This window comes from Poecilia reticulata, linkage group LG10, assembly GCF_000633615.1.
Source record: "Poecilia reticulata strain Guanapo linkage group LG10, Guppy_female_1.0+MT, whole genome shotgun sequence".
In the NCBI taxonomy this organism is placed as follows: Eukaryota; Metazoa; Chordata; class Actinopteri; order Cyprinodontiformes; family Poeciliidae; genus Poecilia; species Poecilia reticulata.
The window spans coordinates 14,491,323-14,511,118 of record NC_024340.1 but is presented as its reverse complement, the minus strand read 5'-3'; the positions used below and the strand labels follow the sequence as shown (position 1 = coordinate 14,511,118).

The 19,796-nt window shown below is 39.0% G+C and overlaps 1 protein-coding gene across 2 annotated transcripts in view; it reads left to right on the top strand.

Annotated features, from left to right (window-relative positions):
• The window catches only part of mrpl11 (mitochondrial ribosomal protein L11), an 83,740-nt gene extending 64,403 nt beyond the window's left edge, over window positions 1–19,337 (top strand). For both annotated transcript variants that reach the window (XM_008420794.2, XM_008420795.2), the window contains exons 3-6: window positions 10,114–10,209; window positions 16,775–16,868; window positions 17,811–17,970; window positions 19,122–19,337. In XM_008420794.2, the coding sequence (XP_008419016.1) occupies window positions 10,114–10,209; window positions 16,775–16,868; window positions 17,811–17,970; window positions 19,122–19,239 (468 nt within the window). In that variant the 3' untranslated portion in view covers window positions 19,240–19,337. The remainder of the gene's footprint in view (window positions 1–10,113; window positions 10,210–16,774; window positions 16,869–17,810; window positions 17,971–19,121) is intronic.
• The last annotated feature ends 459 nt before the right edge of the window (window positions 19,338–19,796 follow it).

Here is a 19,796-nt window from a genome sequence, read left to right as displayed (position 1 = left end):
TTTTCAAAGATGTACAGTTGTATAGTTGTGCATCTGTTGGCAGCCATTTTTATGTGTGAGTTGGGGGGTTTGGCCAGGAGCAGCTTATTTCAATTTGAAGTGACAAGACGCCTTAAAAACGCTCATTCTGAAAGATCGTAAAGTAGACTAAAATAAATTATATTTGCTTGTCTGACTTTTAATGAACTGGGCTTGTAAATAGAGTTTCAACAAACATTATGATGCAGCTGATGGATTTCTATTCTTCCTGAGATCTGGTTCCTCCTGCTGACAGACGGGAGGTTTGGATATGACCCATATCAAAAGCCGTCACTGCTTTCAGAACCTGATTTTGTTTTTCTGCAGAAAGCTTATTTTACCCATCATCGCTTAAAGGAGAAGCAGCGGAAGTGGAGCGAAAGATGTTTCTAGCCTGCAGACAGAGTTAGAGCTCCAAAAGCAGATGTTACAACTTTAATTAGCCCTTCTTCTGTCTGCTCACTGCCTTCGTCACACCAGGAAATTATCCTTCTGTTGTAGATTAACTTCTTTTTGGCGGCTTTGTGCGTGTTCAAACAGGAGGATTGGGAATTTTCACAGACAGATTTTGTTGGGAAAAATGAATCTTTGGAAACGTCTGGCTCATTACGTCTTCAAGAATTCAATTTCAGTTCCTTTGTCAGACACATTTTGAATGTCACGGCGTCACTGTAGCCTCAAGGTTTTAACATTTTTAGCCAAGGCTCAGGTCCTCAGCTCTGCTCATTTCTGAGGCTTGCAGAGTGTTGGGTTTATTGTGGAGTGAGAGGTTTAATCAGACTGGAGAGAAGAGCGATGGAGAGTCATCTTTCTTGTCAGATTCAGCTCCCCGCTCCGATGGCTTCCAAGAGAGGAGAGATTTTCCATTTTCCTCACTCCAGTGTTTTATTTTTTCATAATAGCGTATGTGCTTTTCAAGTCGTCCTCTTTTTTTTTCTATCCATGCCGCTTCATCTCCTTTCCCTTCTTGTCTTTTCTTCTTCCCACTGGGTGTGGTTGAAGGTCACTCGCTCACTGGCTCACTTTCGCAAAGGAAAAAAAATAAAAGATGGAGAGCTGGAGAATAGACGAGTGGGCAGCCAGGCGGCCCGGCTGTCCACAGTACTGTGCACTCATCACTTTCTGCCTCGGACATGATTGGGGGAAGTTTGGAAGGACGTATGAGGTTACAGTCTGTCAACAGAGAGCCGTGCAACACGCAGTGACCTCCACAAACACGCAGGAGTCATTTTCATGCTCTTACTCCAACTTATCACGGCAAGAGGCCTCAACCAGAGATGCCGCCTGATTTTAACTCCAAACATTAATCTTCCTTGTCAAAATCTGGCTCTTGTGTTGCCCATAATTCAAGCTGATTGCCAACAGTTCTGCAGGTAGCTGATAATGAAGCCTGGAGCAGCTCGGCTCCAGCAGAGAGAAGGAGTTGGAGAGGCTTGTTCTGTGTAATCAATAAACAGAGCCGCACGAGAATCTGCAGAAAGGGGACAAACAGCGAGAGACAGAAATCCTCTCTGGTTTGTAGCAGAAGTGCATTTGAGCAACCTTTAGTTTTATGTGATGTGTGGTTGACAGCAGAGCCTGAATGTAACTTTTATAGCCGTTTCCTTTGCAGCAGGGATGCATGGAAACATTTTGTTCCCAGAATCTTGCAAGTTTTGGTGCATTTTTAGCTTCAACTAAAATCCTGCAAATGAGGGGAATAATTATATTAATACACCTTAATAAACCTTCATATGAAGCACAAACAGCACTGTGCAAACACAAACGGAACAGGAAAAGTATTCACACTAATTGGACATTTCCACATGTTTGAACGTATTTTTGTCCAACAGAGACGAGGCCCAATTTAAAAGTAAAATGTATGTTTTCTTTGATGTTTGTCAAATATAATTTCAGTTTTACATCAACTGAAGGTACGATGGTTAATTGACTGTGCGATAAAATGATATTAAGTGGCTGGAAAACACATGATGCTGCAGCCATGTTGTGATGACTTCAGAAAGAGCAGGAGTTTCTTAAAGAGACAGAGGCCCAATTTCAAGGCATTAAAGTACAAAATAAAGTTTTTTTTATAAGTCATGTTTCATGTAGAGCATTTTTCACAACTGAAGTTAGCATAGTTAATTGTGTAATAAAATGACACAATGTGGCTTGAAAACATAATACGCCCCTTGAAGATGTTCACACTAGAAACTAGACAAAATGACTTTGTACATTTTGTGTTTTTGCAGTGGATTCATCCAGTATTCTTAGAAAATAAGAAATCTGCAGCCAGACGTCAAACAAAACCTTTGAGGTTTTCGCTCTTGAAGATAAAAATCTCCCTGCTGCTCCATAAATACTCTGAGCGGTTTCCATGACAGACTCAAACCAGATGTCAGCAGGTCTCTTTGACTCCATCCCCTCACCTGACACTCGGGTTTGTGTGTGTGTGTGTGTGTGTGTGTGTGTGTGTGTGTGTGTGTGTGTGTGTGTGTGTGTGTGTGTGTCGATGCGTTATTTCTTCCCTCCATTCGTCTCCGCCGCCTGCAGTTCAGCCGCCGCACGTGATTAATCATGTGAAGTGGCAAAAAGCACAACAGTGTGGCGTCTGTGAGGGCGGCCTAATGGAGTTGAAAATGGGATGTTTTGTAGTTGTGCGATCCATTTTGTTCGCCGCTCGCTCTGCTTTCACCCGGCCCTCAAAAGGCTGATTCTTCTTCTTCTTCTTCTTCTGGTGCCAGGTGCAAACAGAGCGGGAAGGTTGTGTCTATTTAGAGCAACAATAGAAACCCCCGATGAATGAGAGGCTTACCTGGTTTTTGTTCTAAAAACAAATCCCAGATTTGTTTTTGCTCTGCTGAGTTTCCACTGATTTGACCGGCTCTTTTCAAAATCGCTTTTATTTTCCTGTCGCCTTTCATGTCATCCTTCCATTTGTTCTTTCTTTCTTTTGTCCATTTTTGTCCTTTTCTTTCTTCCATCCTTCCGTTTGTTCTTTCTTTTGTTTGTTCCTCGTCTTTTTCTTGCTTTTTTCCTTTCATCCGTTCTTTTGTCTTTTTTCTTTCTCCCCTTTGTCCTTTCTTCTTTAGCCTTTCTTTCATCCATCCATCCTTTCATCCATCCTTTTGTTCATCTTTTCCTCAAACTGTTTGTTTTGTAAAAATGTTTCCCTTTGTACAAATGTCTTTTTTTTCACATTTAAACATTTCAGATAATTAAATATTTTAATATCAAAGATAACCTGAATACATTTTAAAAAGCGGTTTAGCTGTTTTAGTTTCCATTTGCTCTTTTATTTCTCTCTGAAACTCGTTTCTATTTTCCATTTTTAAATCTGATTCCACCCTGTAAAGCTCAGAGTTGATTTCAAGCGTTTAGCAGCGTGTGTCTCTTTAAACGGTGTTTTGTGGTTTTTGGTAACCTGGTTATCTCGGCCCCCTGCAAACGAAGGGCTTCGGCTTGAAACCGGATCCGCCGCGGCGGGAAGCGCGTGATAAAACGGCGCCGCAGATTAAATGAACGAGTTAATGAAGGTAATGAATGAGAGCGGTTCACACTAAAGGGTTTAATTAACCTCGCCTCCCTCCACCTCTTCTTCACTCCAACACCTCCGTCGCCGACCTCCATGCCGACTGCCAGGGGTAATTCATCAGCTGCCCTCCAAGCCCAGGGGCAATTAATCCTGCTGCCTGCCCCGGCTTTTACCCCCAGACTTTACCTTCATATTTGATTGGCCTGTTGCTGCAACTTTGTCTTTTTCTCTTTCGCTCTCTTTCTTTTGTCCTTCTTCTTTCTCTCTCCCTTTCATCCTTTCTTTCTTTTTTCTATCTTTCTTTCTTCCTTTCGTCCTTTCCTTTGTCCTTTATTTCTTTCATTCAGCCTTTCTTCTGTTCCTTCTTTCTTTTTTATTTATGTCATCCATCCATCATTTCATCCTCTTTCTTTCATCTCTTCTTTCATCCATTTTTTCTTTTTAGCATTTTGCCCGTTTTGTTCATCCTTCCTTTCATCCATTCTTTCTTTCATCCATTTGTCCTTTCTTTCGTTCATCCTTTTTTGTTGTTCCTTTCTTTCTGTTGGCTTTTCTTTCTTACTTTTATCCTGTCTCTTGTCCTTTTTTTCTTCAATTCTTTCTTTCCTTGTTTCTTTCTGTCGTCCATCATCCTTTCTTCCTTCCTTTAAACTTTTTTCTTCATCCTTTTTTTGTCCTTTCTTCTTTCTTTTTCACCTTATCATACTTTCTCTTGTCCTTTATTTCTTTCATCCAGCCTTTCTTTCTTCTGTTCGTCCATGTTTCATAAAATTGATCATTCCAGTAAAATCGAATACCTGCAGAGAAACAAGGCGGTGGTAGTGTGATGCTTGGGGCCTGACATCCTGAGGGAGATTCAGACACCCAACCATTTATTAAAGTTGGTTTGGGGACATTTCACCCTCAGTGAATCATTTAGTTTGTATTTGTTTAGCATTATAATTTATAAACGTTTTGATGTGACGACAAATGAGGAAGAGAAGAAGACGGTGAGCGTTTCGCGGCGTCAGCAGCTCACATCTCCCCTCTAAAGCGTCTCATCAGAAGAAAACAAGGACACAGTGTTCATGCATAAACATCGCAGCGCTCTCGCCGTATTCATGAGGACCCTCCGTCCACCACTGTTCAAATATTGACCACAGTCGCTGGCTGCACTCAGACAGCCTCCATATACCTCAGCTGTCTCTTTCCCCACTTCCACGCCAGCGCTACATCTTGTTAAAAAGAGTTAGTGAAGCTGAAAGGCCAATCACATTAACAGGGACGGAGTGTCAGAAAAGACAGCGGCGGCAGCAGCAAAAGGGTCGAATCAAACGGAAACTCCTCACATTTTAATTGCGAATGTCTAATTGCTCCTATAATTACGAGTAATAAAACTCATCCCGCCGCGCTGGTTTCGAATCGCAATTACTCAACTGCGCATTTGACAGCGAGGAAATATCGTCTTAGATTAGTGTCTAATCCCGCCGCCCAGGATCTCAAAGGGCTTTGAAGACGTCCTTGTCCACGGGCAGCGGCGTGGAAGGCCTCCGCCGCGGTTCAAGGGCTGCAGCCATTTTATTCTGGAGAGCTCCTAATCAGCCACGGTTGAGAAACGAGGGTTTATCCGGCAGCTTGAGCCTGTGGATGATTAGATGCTCAGATGCGGTGAGCGGGGTTAGCAATTTGGCCGGCGCATGGATGTTGCCGTTCCAGTTCTCTTCTCGCTGATAAATGTCATGTGGAGCTGGAGGAGCCAACCATCAACGAGGCTTTCATGGCATGCCAAACTCCGTGCTGCGTTCAAAGACTGCAGGACAGACCGGGTTCAGTCCCACAGATTACTGCAGGCAAATTATTGAACTGTGTAGCTTAGACGTTGGCCGGACGTCTACCAGCGTTTAGAGGCGCACTGTAAAACATTTAACTTGAAAAGGAAGGTTCATCACCTTCAAAATGCAATTTAAGTCAACAAGACAAGTGTTTCGGTTTAAACTCGGAAATCAACGTTCATGAGGTCGATTTAACAACAAGAAACAAGTTGTCTAATTTTGTTTGTTTTTTAAGTTCTGATAGCTCATTAATCTGAAATTGGGAGTTTTAACTTATCTTTGGAATTTAAACTGAATGAAACTGCCCTCACATTTCTCTGTTATTTTAACAATATCAAGTTAAAATAACTACTTATTTTCCTTTAGAATAATTTAAATTCTTGTTTCAAATTCCATTTATGAAATTTCTGATCTAATAAAAAATTTTATTAAACATCGCAATGAATTCTGCTCAGAAACATTTAGCGCTGACAATCATCCTCATGTATGCCCTGCGAAATGTGCTAATGCAAGAACCAACTTAATGCTGCTATAAAACGGTGTCATGCTAACTAGCCTTAGCATTAACAACATCCTATGCTAGCAGCAGAGGAGCAAAGAGCAAGACGGAAGTGAAAGTGAAAGCAGCTTCACACGAGATTGTGATTGACAGCGCTAAGACCCGCCTCCTGGCTCTGATTGGTTGCTTCTAGTTAGCACTGGGAGAAAAAATGACTCCTCTAATCCTAAAAATCATTTTCAGGTGATAGAAAACCGACCTTATAATTGTATTTATGTGTCTCTGAAGGTTCAGAAGCAGATTTCAGGCCTGATCACTAGTTTCTAGCTCCACACTGCAAAATAAAGCAAAATCTGACAAAGTATTTTGGACTAGCTTCTAGTGCAGATATCTTAGTACACTAGAATAAAGACAAAACTAACTTTAAAGTAACTTTTCAGCAAGATGTAGGAACTTGTTTTAAGTCAATATTTCATTAATATTGATGGCAAATGTCTTGTTTCAAGTGAAATTATAAATAAGTCCCTAAAACAAGTTCCTTTATCTTGCTGAAAAGTTACGTTTAAGTTAGTTTTGTCTTAATTTAAGTGTATTGATATTTTTGGCGAGGAAATATAAACTACTAGACAAAAACACTTGGTTAGATTTTGTGTTTTTGCAGACTGAAGCTGTGTGTTGACTCTAGACTGTTCCTCTTTGCATCCAGAGATAACTCCAGTTTTGTTTCTGTTCAGCTGGAGAAAGTTACGGCGTCGCAGAGTTCAAATCTTCCTTCAGGCTAAACCATTTTTAAAAAGTTGGGTTGGCCATTTTGTTCTAGCAAAACAAACTCTTAAGGCTTCGTTGTATGAGGACATTTTCACAATCCTCCCAACTTTCTGGTAACAGTTTGGAGAAAATTTTACTTTATCCATTGGCAGATTATTTAACTTAAAACAACATTAAAATGTCTTGTTATAAGTGACATAATCTGAGAATGGAACTAGCTATTTTTCATCAATATTAAGAAATTACTGACCTAAAATAAGCTCCTATATTTTGCTGAAAATGTGCTCGTAATTAATTTTGTCTTATTGGAAGTGTTTTTGCAGTAGACCTAAAAACATACATAAGATTTTGTGTTTTTTGCAGTGTGTGTTGAGTCTAAGCTCAGACTCCGCCAGATAAGATCCTTTGTGGTGAAGAGAAACCTCGAGTCAAGTCGTCTAAATCGGGTCAAGATCCGCCTCCAGTTGCTTGTAGAACTAGGAGATACAGATGTTAAATGCAGGAGCAGCTGGACGCAGACAGATGCATCTGTACTTTTCTAAATCAGCTTATTGCATTCTAATCATCTCTCTCTGGTGGGTCATGTCCGTGACTCTCTCTGCTTCTTTTCATGTATTTTCGCTGTGCTTCTCTATCTTTAGCGCTCTCTCCACTACTGTCCGCTCTTAAGCACGTTTTGGAGGTGTCAGGCTTTATCTCCTGGCCTTTTTTCATGGCTTTGTGTGGCGAATGAAAGCCTGTCTGAGTCTGTTGGAGAGATCGTTATCCGACAGGGGCTGAACAGAGGGAAAGGAGCGGGAGCTGAATGTGCAAGGCAGAGCCCGAGGGTTTGCTTTGACTCATGCCCAACATCACAGCCTTTATATTAATCCATATTTAATTAGACTTTCCTGTACCGCTCCATCCCTCCTTGTTTACCTTTCCTGTGTTGTTTTATGAGAGGGGGAGAAGCTTGCCACATGGGATTACGATTAATTAGTAGGAAGGGGAGGGAAGGTAAAGCCTGAGGACTCCAGGGACGGGGGTGTGCTTCGTTACTCCTTTATGATTTTCTAATCTGGATACCCAAAAAAAAAAAAAAAATCTAACCTGCTTGTTATTTTAACATCACTTTGTTGTGTTTGTAAAGAGAAGCTAGCGGGAAACGCGGAGCATTTTAGGCGCTAATGAAGTGACAGAGATGCAGCGGCTGATTTGCATTCATCAGGTGCTTCCTGGAACCTTTAGTGGAGAGATGATGTTCGCAGAAGTTGCCGCTCCGTTAGCTTCGTATAAATGTCTTTACCCAGCCTGTCATTGACGGATGTCTCAGGGTGACTGACTTTTCATCAGAGTCATTATTAAAGCGGGTTCTGCTCTGTTGTGGAGCAGCAAAGGCTCACAACTCCATTAAACTCTGTATAAAAAAAACGTTTTTTCCCTTTTTCACCCGCTCATTTCCAAAATGAACACTTCAATCAGCGTGTTGCCTTTGGGGAAAGATGGCGGGTGAAGGTCAGCTTAAAATTCGGCTGCATTAATTTGATTCTTTATTAGTCTTTGCCCCTGATTTCAGCTGCGCAGAGAAACGCAGCGTTGGCCGGGTGTTGACTTAATGTCACCCATCCATTTTGCTTTCGCTCCGGTTGGCCTTGCAGGAGCCAGGAAAATGGAAGCTCGTTCATCACCAGGTCGCTCTGGCTCCGGGCCCCAACATGCATTCAGTCATAGCTGCGGTGACAGCGCGGCCTGGACTCACTTCCTGGACCACTCACATGTATGGATTACTCCAGGGCATTCCTACATCTGATGGTCCGGTAGACTCTGTTCGATTGGGGATCAAAATTGCAAAATTTGTGACGTTTTCAGCTGTTGGGTTTCCGCTGTTTTCAGCTGAACAGGTTTTCTAAACTAAATGGAAAACCTGTTCCCCTCCTCACCTGTGGTGGCGCTGCACCTGGAAAGAAAGAAACGAAACAAAAGCCTCAGAAGAAACCTCTGAGCACAACTTTCTCTTCACAAAATGTAAACAAAACTGGATTAGCATCAAATTTTAGCGATTGTAGGATTTTGTTTTTGGTAAAACAAAAAAAGCATAAGAAATTTCTTCTGCGAGTACTAGACTGGCACATTTATTTTAGCTCTATTGACCCAGAATGCCAAGCGATTTCATCCACTTCCTGCTTTTAGTACCGTCTCCGGTATGCGTGACGTTTAAATCTGCATTTGAACCGCAGATCAGTTGAGTTCACTTCAACCGGGACCAAGGATTGTAGGTGAACCAGAGTTCGCCCTTTTGGTTCACATTAGACTCCGCTTGCACATTCACACCTCGCCAAATGAACCGGACTTCCTTGGCAAACTGACTATAGTTTCATTAAAGGAAACTAAACGGGGCTGCTGTGAATGCACTCTTAGTCTGTTTTAAATGAATTCCAGTTTGTTTGTCTAGAAAGTTCAGTTAGTTTTGGGAGGTGTGAACGCACAATCAAACTAAAAAAATGAACTCTGATCCGCCTATAAACCTCGGTTTATGTTTGATTGAAGTGAACTCTGGTGCGGTTTGAATGCATAATGTGAATGACAGGCAGACCGGAGACTGCTCCAGAAACAGAAAGTGGACTACAGCGCAAGGCATTCTGGGTAAATGCAACCAAAACAAACCGCTTGTGGTCTTTCACCAAACACAAAAGAGAAATCCTACAACTGCAAAAACCTGATCCTACTCATTTTTGTTTATAGGTTTTCATGTTTTTTCCTTCAGTAGTTTTTGTTGCAGCGCCCCCACAGGTGAGGAGGCGAACAGGTTCTTCAAAAGGTTTGGTTCATTTGACAATGCAGTGAGAAAGCGAACCGCAGCAGCTAAAAATGTAGCAAATGTTGCAATTTTTGTTTACTGGACTATGAAGTGTGAAAACACCTTAATGTAATCAGTTATTCTATTAATTATTCTGACGATTAATCAATTAATTGAATAAACAATTGGCCTAATTAACTGATTTTTCATTTAACTTTAGGTTTTTCTATGCAGTATTATAAATTAATTAAAGGATGCAAATAAATTATTTAGTTCCTTTTTTAGATGAGAAAAGAAACATTTTATTGCCTAAAGTGCAATCATATATAATTACTTTTAGTGAAGCTACTGGCGAAGCTGAAGCTGTGCCACTTGAGTTTTGGGTAAAACATATTTACAGGCAAAGGTGTTTTTATCTTAAATATAAATATATTTGTACAGTTTTGACTGAATAACTGCTGTGAATATGTTGCTTTTTTAGTCAATATACTCCAGTTAATGATTAATCGTTTACTAAATTAGTTGACAATTAATCGCTGTGAATCCGATTAATCGCTTCAGCCCAGTGTGGATATAGTCGGGCGTTTGACAGATTGACTGACAGCAGCTGTGCCATCTGTATTCTGACGGATATTCAGCTGGATGATCTGTGAGCTCATGCATTTTAAATGCAGCCGTTCATCGTTTTTTCATGTTTATCTCTTTTTTTTTTTTTTATAAAATGCAGAAAGGGATCCCCATCGGGCAGTTCTGCAAGGACTTCAATGAGAAAACCAAAGAGCTGAAGGAAGGCATCCCACTTCCCATCAAGATCCACGTCAAGGTGCGTCTCTTTAACCCATCTCTGACCCTCCTCTCTTAACACCCATCCCTCCCACAAATGGGGTTAATCCCACTGCAAGCTGCATAGCATCACTGGAGCACCTCCATTATTCATACTCCACCACTGAAGTAAGCCTTTCTATTTGCATTCATTAATGAAGCAACAATGCCCAGAGGAGCTTGGAGTCAAGAGACATTAAACACACAGAGGAGACGGGACTTACTCAGAAAATGAGTGTTAGTTTGTATTTTACTCCAGCAGATATTGTTTTGACTCGTCATACCTCCTCCTCACTTTGTGTGTTGTTTCAAATCAGGAGTTGTGTCCTCCCAGCCGGCTGAATGTGCGTTATAATGAGATTTGTGCTGAAAAGAGGGGGGGTGAGCCTAATCCTTTAAAAGGCATGAATTTAGTCTCCAACGCAATATCCAGCAACAGCTCTGCCAGCACAGCAGGGGCTTATGCATTAGTGCCATCTGCTGGTGGGTGTTGCTGCTCTGCATGCTGGGTTTAGTATAGATGTGTTCGTTTTACTGCTGCATTTCGGCTGCGGCGCATCAGCGGCTTCCAGCAGATCTCTTTAAAGGGCGAATGAGCAGTTTGGGCAGATGGAGCCAAACGTTTCTGTGCGTTAAATAAGAAGTCTGAAGCCACAGGGCAACAGCTGGAGATGGCTATGCAAGTATTTATGCCACTTCTCACATTTTCAGCATGTTTTGTTGAGTTTTATCGAAGAGATAAACTGAAAATGATCCTCAGTTATGAATTAGAATGAAAAGGATTCATGATTTTCTTCTCTTTTTTTTACCAATGAGAGTCTGTAAAATGTGGCTTTTAGCTAAAGAAAATTATAAAATGACCTAATTTGTAAATAAGTTGCGCATTTATTGCAATATATTTGAGGGTTGGTTGGTATGGCTGAAAACACATCACAATATAAACGTTTCTTCTCAGTCAATGTTAATAATTATTGATTAGTTTTTTATTTTAAATATCCAAAATGCTGCCACACTGGTGATGTGACCTTTATTATTTCATCCACTTGAGCTGTTGTATTTTTCTCCTTTCTGATCTTTTTTATTTTTAATCAGTTATGGGGCGCAGTAGCATGATGGCGCATTAGGGCCATCGTAGATACAAAAAAGGAGGAGTACATTTCTGCCAAAAGCTCAGAAATCATCAGATTAATCTCAGAAATGTTCAAGAAAAAACAAGAAATTTCTGAATTTGAAAATTTGCTAGAAAAAAACTTGTGAAAATTTCAAATGTCAGTTTTTGATTTTTGGCATCCTGTCTGCTGATGTAATTTAAAGAAATAACATTATATTTGGTTTCACTGTAACAAAATGTTTAAGTCCTGGAGGTGTGAGTACTTTTTTGATACACTCCACACTTTCCAGTGATTTTTACCCTTCAGACTGAATTTGAGCTGCTCATCTGTATGCTGCGCTCCAGCGTTTCAGCTGGCAATAAAGGATCACTATGACACATCACAGCGCATAAATAAATATTGAATTAACTGCGGCTGTGCCAACAGAGGGAGCTGCATTGTCCTTCTCTCAGTCTGGAGACGCTTTGTTCAGCAGTCTCTCTTCACCGGTTTGATAAAGACTGAGAAGTTCAAGGTACATTCGAGTTTAAAGACGCTTGTTGTTGTGAGACTGATGAAATTGTCACCAGTCATCAGTCAACAGGCGGCAGAGTTCATCACAGACGCAAATATGAACAAGGTTAACAGATAAATATCACCTGGAGCGGTGACGGTAAACATGGCGGTAAATGGCTGCCTCTGCATGAGAAGCTAAAGTTTGCTTTTAGTGAGCAGAAATAATGCTAATATGTTTTCCTTTTAACGAGCCAGACTTTCTGGTTATCGCTCCTTAATCAATACTTTCCCCTGACTTATTTACAGGTGCTTTGAAAGTTTTCTCTGGACTTTGTTTTTCACTCCTTAAGTCGACCATATACAGAAGCAGAACAGAAAATATTTAAGCTCCATCAAGGTCATTTCAATTCATCTGAAAGCTGGCGTATAAGGACGTGTCTACTGAAGGATGATGAATAAAGCTGCAGTATGCAACTTTTGTGAAAAATATTTTTTTACATATTTGTTGAAACTTACCATGTCGTAACAGTTTTGTAAGAGACTGAAAATCTGTGAAAAAAATGTCTTTCCTCTGCCTTCTCCCAATGCAAACTACAATCAATCAATCAGAACTGGGAGGCGGGTCTTAGTGTTGTCAATCACCCTCCGTGTGGCGCTGGTGGCTATGCTAAAACCACCAGTGTCAGTGGATAAACGGTTTTCCTGTAATGGTAAGTTGTTACCACCATTACCACATTTAGCAGTGAGTACATAAGGTTGATTGGCAGCGCTAAGACTCTCCTCCTGGCTCTGATTGGTTGTTTTTGGCTATATTTCTCCAGACGGCAATAATAGGTCAGGGAATAGGAGGAAGAGATCGATTTTTTCACAGAGTATCTGTCTCACATTGTCACAAATAGGTGACAGTTTTAATGAATATGTAAAAGAGATATCTTTTAAAATAAAAGTTACATACTATTTCTTAGAGACATGACATTCAGATACTGTTCATCTGCTCTTAAGACATCTGAGGGCTGAGTCAGGTTCACTTTCTATGGAAAACAAAAACAAAAACCGAACAGTTAATGGTTTTCTAAAGCAAAGAGAAGCACAATTCCAGCCATATCTGCAATACAGTATGCAGGGTGATACAAACCAGTAATATATGACCTTCATATTTATTAAATATCAAAAGGAACAAATCCACATTTTGGGTTTCTGCTGCTCCTGAAAACAGCCCAAATGCTTAAAAAATAAATAAAAATACATCTTCTAGTGTCTCGAAGATGAGTTGTTTCAAAAACCTCTGGAATGTAACGTCAAAAATCAGCAGGCACTGCCCAGACGGTTACCTAGCAACCCCAGCAGAGCTGCACCTGTCTCCTAGCAACCCACTGGGGGGGTCGTTGCCAGCAGAAGCTTATTTTGATTTAAAGTGACAAGACGCCATAAAACAGACTAAAATCTCATTATTATCTGTACACACAAAATGTAATGTGATGTTTTGTATAGACCACAGATCTTTCCTAATCTGCTCAAGGAAACATAATAAATAACCATTATTAGTGTAATATTAAATAGTGTCGTCATTTACATTAATACAGTGGTTACTAGAACATTTCAGCCAACAAACAAAGCAAACTGACAGTCTGGTTAAAACAACTAGTTTTATTTTAGTAATAGCTTAAACGCGTGATGTTGTAGAAAGTATAATGTTTGGACAAAACTAGGCAGATATTTTTATCTCCTTTGCTGCACTATTCTAGTTGCTAAGATACTCAGGAGTATTTCTCACAATTGTTTTTTTAAAGACGTTTTAAAAACTCCCATACCGAAGCTGTTGTTATTCTTTTATTTATTTTCCCCCCTCGTCATAAAACCCCCGGCAAACATGTTTGTTTTATTTTATAAAAATTGTTGAAAAACTCCTGGCTGGACCTTCAACAAGCAATAACAAGCAACGGCTTCTCCCTAGATGGAGAAAAATTCAGTTTCCTCTGCTGAAAGGTCACTGCTGGTAGATAACTCGATGCTGATGACAAATCACCAGCTCCGTCGGGTCGCCTCAGTCCAGCCCACGGTCGCCTGTTTGCTGTTTTATATAAGACAGATAAAAATTGATCCAAAGCAAACTTTTCACCAGATGATTTATTGATTGGATCAGTGTGTCGGTTTTTGTTTTTACAGCGAGGTGGCAGAGAAAAAAGGGTCAGAATAACTCAGTCAGGCTGATGAGATTATTTTTTACTCTGCTCCTCAGGGCAGCATGGAGAGCAGGAGAGCAAAGAGGAAAATAGAAATACAGCCAGTGAGTTTATTATCATTTTATGAGCATGTGGGGTTTTCTGTCATCTCCAGAGTTAGCTGGGGCGTCTTATCAAATTACCGGGGGACGAAATGAGTGTAAAAGATGCTTTTAGTGGCGATTATTCACACGTAACAAGGTCCAAACTCAATGGTTTGTTTCTGTCTTAAAAGCTTTCCCTGCCGTAAAGAGACCCAGCAAAGATGTGAATAAAAACAAACTGTACCTCTGAGGATTCATATGAGACCAAAATAATCTAAAGAGGAACAAACTTAACATTTTAAATCTTTTAAAACTTGGCAAATCATCCAGGGTTTGAATGAAAACCAGCATCTCTGCAGATCCTTTAATACAGACGCAGTCATGTGAAAAACTAAGTACACCCTTTGGTGTTTACATTGAAATTAAGAGGAAATTAGTGACCAGGTTTTGGTGTTTTGGTGATCTGGAGCGTACACTGCGAAGGGGTTAAAAGAAAAAAAGTAGCAATGACCTTAGATAAGCGACTGTTGTAGTTTAATTAAGAAATGTCATTGCACCAGAAAATATGGAAAAGTCATTAAAAGCAAGGATTTACGTATAAATATGTACACTTAAAAGACAGAACAAAAGAAAAACGTTTCAAAGAAAATTTTATAACTTTTGAAAATAAAATAATGCAAAAAAAATGCAAAAAAAAAATATCCAAAGATCATTTGGTTTGTTGTTTGTTTACAGAAAAATATTTATATATATTAAAACATATTTTAAAAACATATGAAATACTAGCTTAGCAAAAACATAAAAACAAGAAAATTGTAATTTAGTTTTCTCAAAACAGAATAGAAGAACAGAAAAATTTGAAATATTTGTCTTACAAAAAACATTAATCTTTTTAAAAATAAAAAATTATGTATTTATAAATACATTTCTATAAAACACAGAGAAAGGTAAGATAAAATGTTTTATTTAAAGGCAAAATTATGAAGTAAATACAATATAACAAACTGATGAAAAAGTTCTTAGAATACATTTAAAAAACCATAGAACACAAAAAATTTGTTTTTGGCCTCAGAATTGTGTAAATTTTCAACAATTGTTTAAAACAGATTCAGTTTGAAACAGAAAAACTGCCAACAGACAGACCAATTTTCAGACTCGTATATTTTAAAGTTCACGTTGTAAATCAATGTTCCTGTCAAGGTAAAAACAAGGCCTGAGGATTTTTCTTCTTCACCACATCCTGTAAAAACAGAGTCAAGGACACTTCGCCCAGATAAAACCATCTGTATGTTCTGGACTCCAGATCGCTCCGGCTGGTCTCTCGTTTGGCTCGTTTCCTCTGCTGTTTGGCATTCTTGCCTTCACTCAGGCTGTCTTAAAGAGTTACTGAGCAGAGGTTGTGCTCAAATTATTACACAAGAAATAAAACTGTGCATAAACTAGTCTCCACTTATTTTCTTCCCCACTTGAATTCACTAAGCCATTACAAAACAATGTTATCGTTTATCGCTGGACAATTTCAGCGTGTAGTGGTTCGGTTCGATTCCAACTTCTAGGGTCACTGTTAATTTAGAAACTATTTTTCTATTCAAGCAGTGAAAAAATTATGTTAAAAGTATCAATCAATCAATCAAATTATATATATATAGAACATTTCATCAGCAAGGCATTTCAAAGTGCTTTACATCATTAAACACAAAAACAGAGTCATGAAACATTGAATCAACAATCAAAAACAGTAAATTTCCTGCTGAGTCAAAGTTCTGCCCTTATGGGTACCTCATCCAAAAAAAAAAACGTATGTGACTGACCAGAGGAAAAGGCAGTAAACAAACTAGAAGGTTCCATACTGTAGCAAATGTGACTTCACACTTCATGAACTTTGTAACTGACAGCCACTCTGGCAGGCGGTTGCTATGGAGTTGCTACGGCAACAATGAAGAGGCCCCAAGCTTAGAACTAGCTCTCGCCTCGTTTCTATCTAACTTATAAACAGTATAAGTACATTACAGTTACTACTCAGTTACAGTTTTTAAGTACTCTATCCACCTCTGTGTAATACTAAGGTAAATATCAGTGATATTTACTGTAGTACTTACTGCCGAACTAGCAAAATTAGCTTAGCTAATGTAGCTTTTATCTGCCAGCTAACAAGGACATGTAGGCTACATGTTTGTTACTACATGTACTTCCTCTGCCAGTCTCGTTAGTCACATGAAGAGTTTGTACATCCTTAAAAATCCATTTAAATGTTGATAGTATGGGTCCATTGATTTCAGGTCATGTTGTACACACTCTTTGTGTTCAACAGGTAGTGAACTGTATGAGATTGGAGGCAGCTTGTCCACATTGTCTGACATGTTTCCATTGTCTATCTCATTTGGGTCAATCCCAACAGCAGTAATTTTGTTACATACTTTCTTTTTGTTTGTCTTGAATCCACAGTTTATCTATGCTTTGCACTGGATTTACCTACCAAAATGGCGGTTCAGTGGCACGGCTCACTTCTGGTTCAGACTTATGGAAACTATGTATTTCTTAAAAATAAATCAATCCTAGTATTTGTAAACTTTCTGCAAAATTTCATTGACAAAGAATTAAATTTGTGGTTCTGATGTGTGGAAATGTAAATAATTGTGATGAAATGATGAGTTGAGATTTTTTATGCTCTGTGTTGCTCTGTGTCTCTGCAGCCTGACAGAACGTATGATCTGAAGATCGGCCAACCCACCGTCTCTTACTTCCTCAAACAGGCAGCAGGAATCGCTAAAGGGGCCGGCAAGACAGGTGAGAGCGTTGTCCTCTAACCTGGCTGTGGCAGGCGTCGCTCCATGTAGTCAGTGTTGAGATGTTTTATTCATGAGAAGAGGGAGCACTGCAGCTCACACAGGAAGAAGATTTTTCCTGGATTTCCACCTTTTTGCTCCAAGCTATCCTCACCCTTGTTGCCAAAAATCAGAGCTGCATCTGTTCTCTCATCCACCTCCTACTCACTCTGTTTACTCCTGCAAACATTGTAGGAACGAAACAATTAATTGTGATTAATTGTTTGTTGAAACAATCATCAATTAAATCATAACCTGGAGTATACAGACTGAAAAAAGGCAATTTGCTGAAAGAGCAACTCACTCAGAGCAACAACTGAGCCAAAACTGTACAAAAATATTTATGCTTTTTATATTTAAGGTAAAAAAAAAATTTAAAAAAGAAAAAAACACAAAGTGACAGATTTAGCATCATCTGATTCAAATTCTGTAAAAATATCTCTTTCTAAGGACCTTTTGTTATTCAATTATTAATCAGTAAATCAAAAAAATATCATAATCAGCTCAGCCCTGATCTGGTAGGTTAAGCAGAAAGGTTGAACTTTCTTCATGTGAAGAAATTTGAAAGAAATTTGAAGAATTATTTTAGCTGTAGATGCATTAATTTCTACAAATGATCAAGTATTCGCTAAAGAAATGCTATGTTGCTGATTTTAGGCAATAAAATTGGCATTCTCTTAATAAAATGATTTGATATTTGCATCTTTTAATATATTTTTAATATTGTATAAAAATATTGCTCAAGTGTTTGCAATAAGTTCCATTTTTCTTTATCAGATTAATTGATTAATCGTCAACGTAATCAATTAATTGATTCCTAAAATAATCATTATTTGCTGCCCTAAAACTTTCTCTGACTTGCACGAGCTGAAAATTGCTTTCTTTTTTTCTTGTAACTGTGAAGGCCACGAGACGGCGGGGATGGTGTCGGTGAAAGCCGTGTACGAGATCGCGAAGGTCAAAGGTCAAGACGAGTGCTTCAAGATAAGGGACACCTCCCTCGAGACAGTTGTCAAAACCATCATCGGCTCAGCCCGCTCGCTGGGAATCCAAGTTGTCAACGAGTAAGATCAGAATCTAACCTGAGCACCAGTTCTCAGATTAAGTTGCTATGCCCTCAAATGTCCACTAGAGGTCAGCAGAGAAACCGCAAAACTATTAATACCGGATTTTTTTTGCTGTTTGCTCTTAAGATTAATAAAAAAGAAAAACATGTGCAGCAAAGCAGGTTTTTACAACATTGAAAGTTTCTCAATGTGAAAAGGGAAGATTTGCAATTTGAAATGGAGACGTTCTTGAGTTTTAAATCACAACTACGACTTCATTATGCATTCATTCAGCCATTAACGATCTGAAATTTCCTTAATTTGTCTACAAATTATTGATCTGCAAAACAGCTAATTTCCTCACAGAGCAACAAGGGTATAAATTGTTTTATTTGTCACATGTTTGCAATTAGATTTTGTAGAAAATCATGTTTTATTTGTTTACCTGTGGACATACACTTGATTATCTGACTAAGTCTTAAAATTCAGGTTCATGTTGTTTGAGGTTAAATGTCGTTTTAAGTTCAATATATTATAATGAGTTAATTGATCAGACTCTTTCTTTCAGTCAAATGTTATAAAAAGAAAATAAATTATTCAACCAAGCACTAATCACCTTAGTAAATAACATAAATACAATTATTTGTTAGTTTTGTCTTATTTTAAGTGTACTAAGAAATTTACCCTAGAAACTAAATCAAAGTCAATTGGTCAAATTGGTTATTTTTTCCAGATTATTGCTTGTAAGCAAACTTCCTCTGCACCATTTTACCTTTCATATAGACAGGTACTTATCATTCATGACAAACACGCTGCTCTGTTTATTTTGCTATTTCTCATTATTCGCTGACATTCTGCTTTTGCTTCCTTAATGAAATGGTTTTCAAAGGATCTGTTGAAACCCGTCAAACCTAACGTCTCCTGCTGCTGCAGCACATTATGATTTATTGCTTGTAACCTCAGAGGATAAATTCCTATCGTTGCCTCATTAATGGTGGATTCATCTGAAAATGGTTGGTTCAGCGCTGCTGCATTTGTTCGCTGTCTGATCGTCTGGTTTTATTAAGATTAAACCACAGGGCGACAGCTTTTTATTGCTCACACTTATGGGGGTAAGTTGTGGTAAATCTGTATTTCCTTGAGATAATTTTGTTTTATTTCCTGTCCAGCCTTTCAGCAGATGAGTACAAAGTCTTCCTGGAGCAGAGAGAGGAGAAGCTGAAGGCGGCTGCTGCAGCAGCAGCTGCAGCCGCCGCAGCCGAGGCCACAGCGGGGAAAAGGAAATAAAAACCTGCAATAGTTTCCTGTATTTGTTTATTTTGACTTTATATGTGTACTACATTCGCTTAAAACCTGATTAATAAAAGTTTTATGTTTAACAAAGAGTTACATGATTTGTTTCGTCTGCAACAAAAACATCAACGCTGCTTCTGAAAATATTTATGACTGTACAGGTCCTTCTCAAAAAATGTGCATATTGTGATGAAGTTCATTATTTTCCATAATGTAATAATAAAAATTAAACTGTCATATATTTTAGATTCATTGCACACCAACTGAAATATTTCAGGTHTTTTATTGTTTTAATACTGATGATTTTGGGATACAGCTCATGAAAACCCCAAATTCCTATCTTAAAAAATTAGCATATTTCATCCAACCAATAAAAGAAATGTGTTTTAATACCAAAAAAGTCAACCTTCAAATAATTATGCTCAGTTATGCACTCAATACTTGGTCAGGAATCCTTTTGCAGCCTTCAMKGCGRCGTGGCATGGAGGCAATCAGCCTGTGGCTCTGCTGAAGTGTTATGGAGGCCAGGATGCTTCAATGGCCTTAAGCTC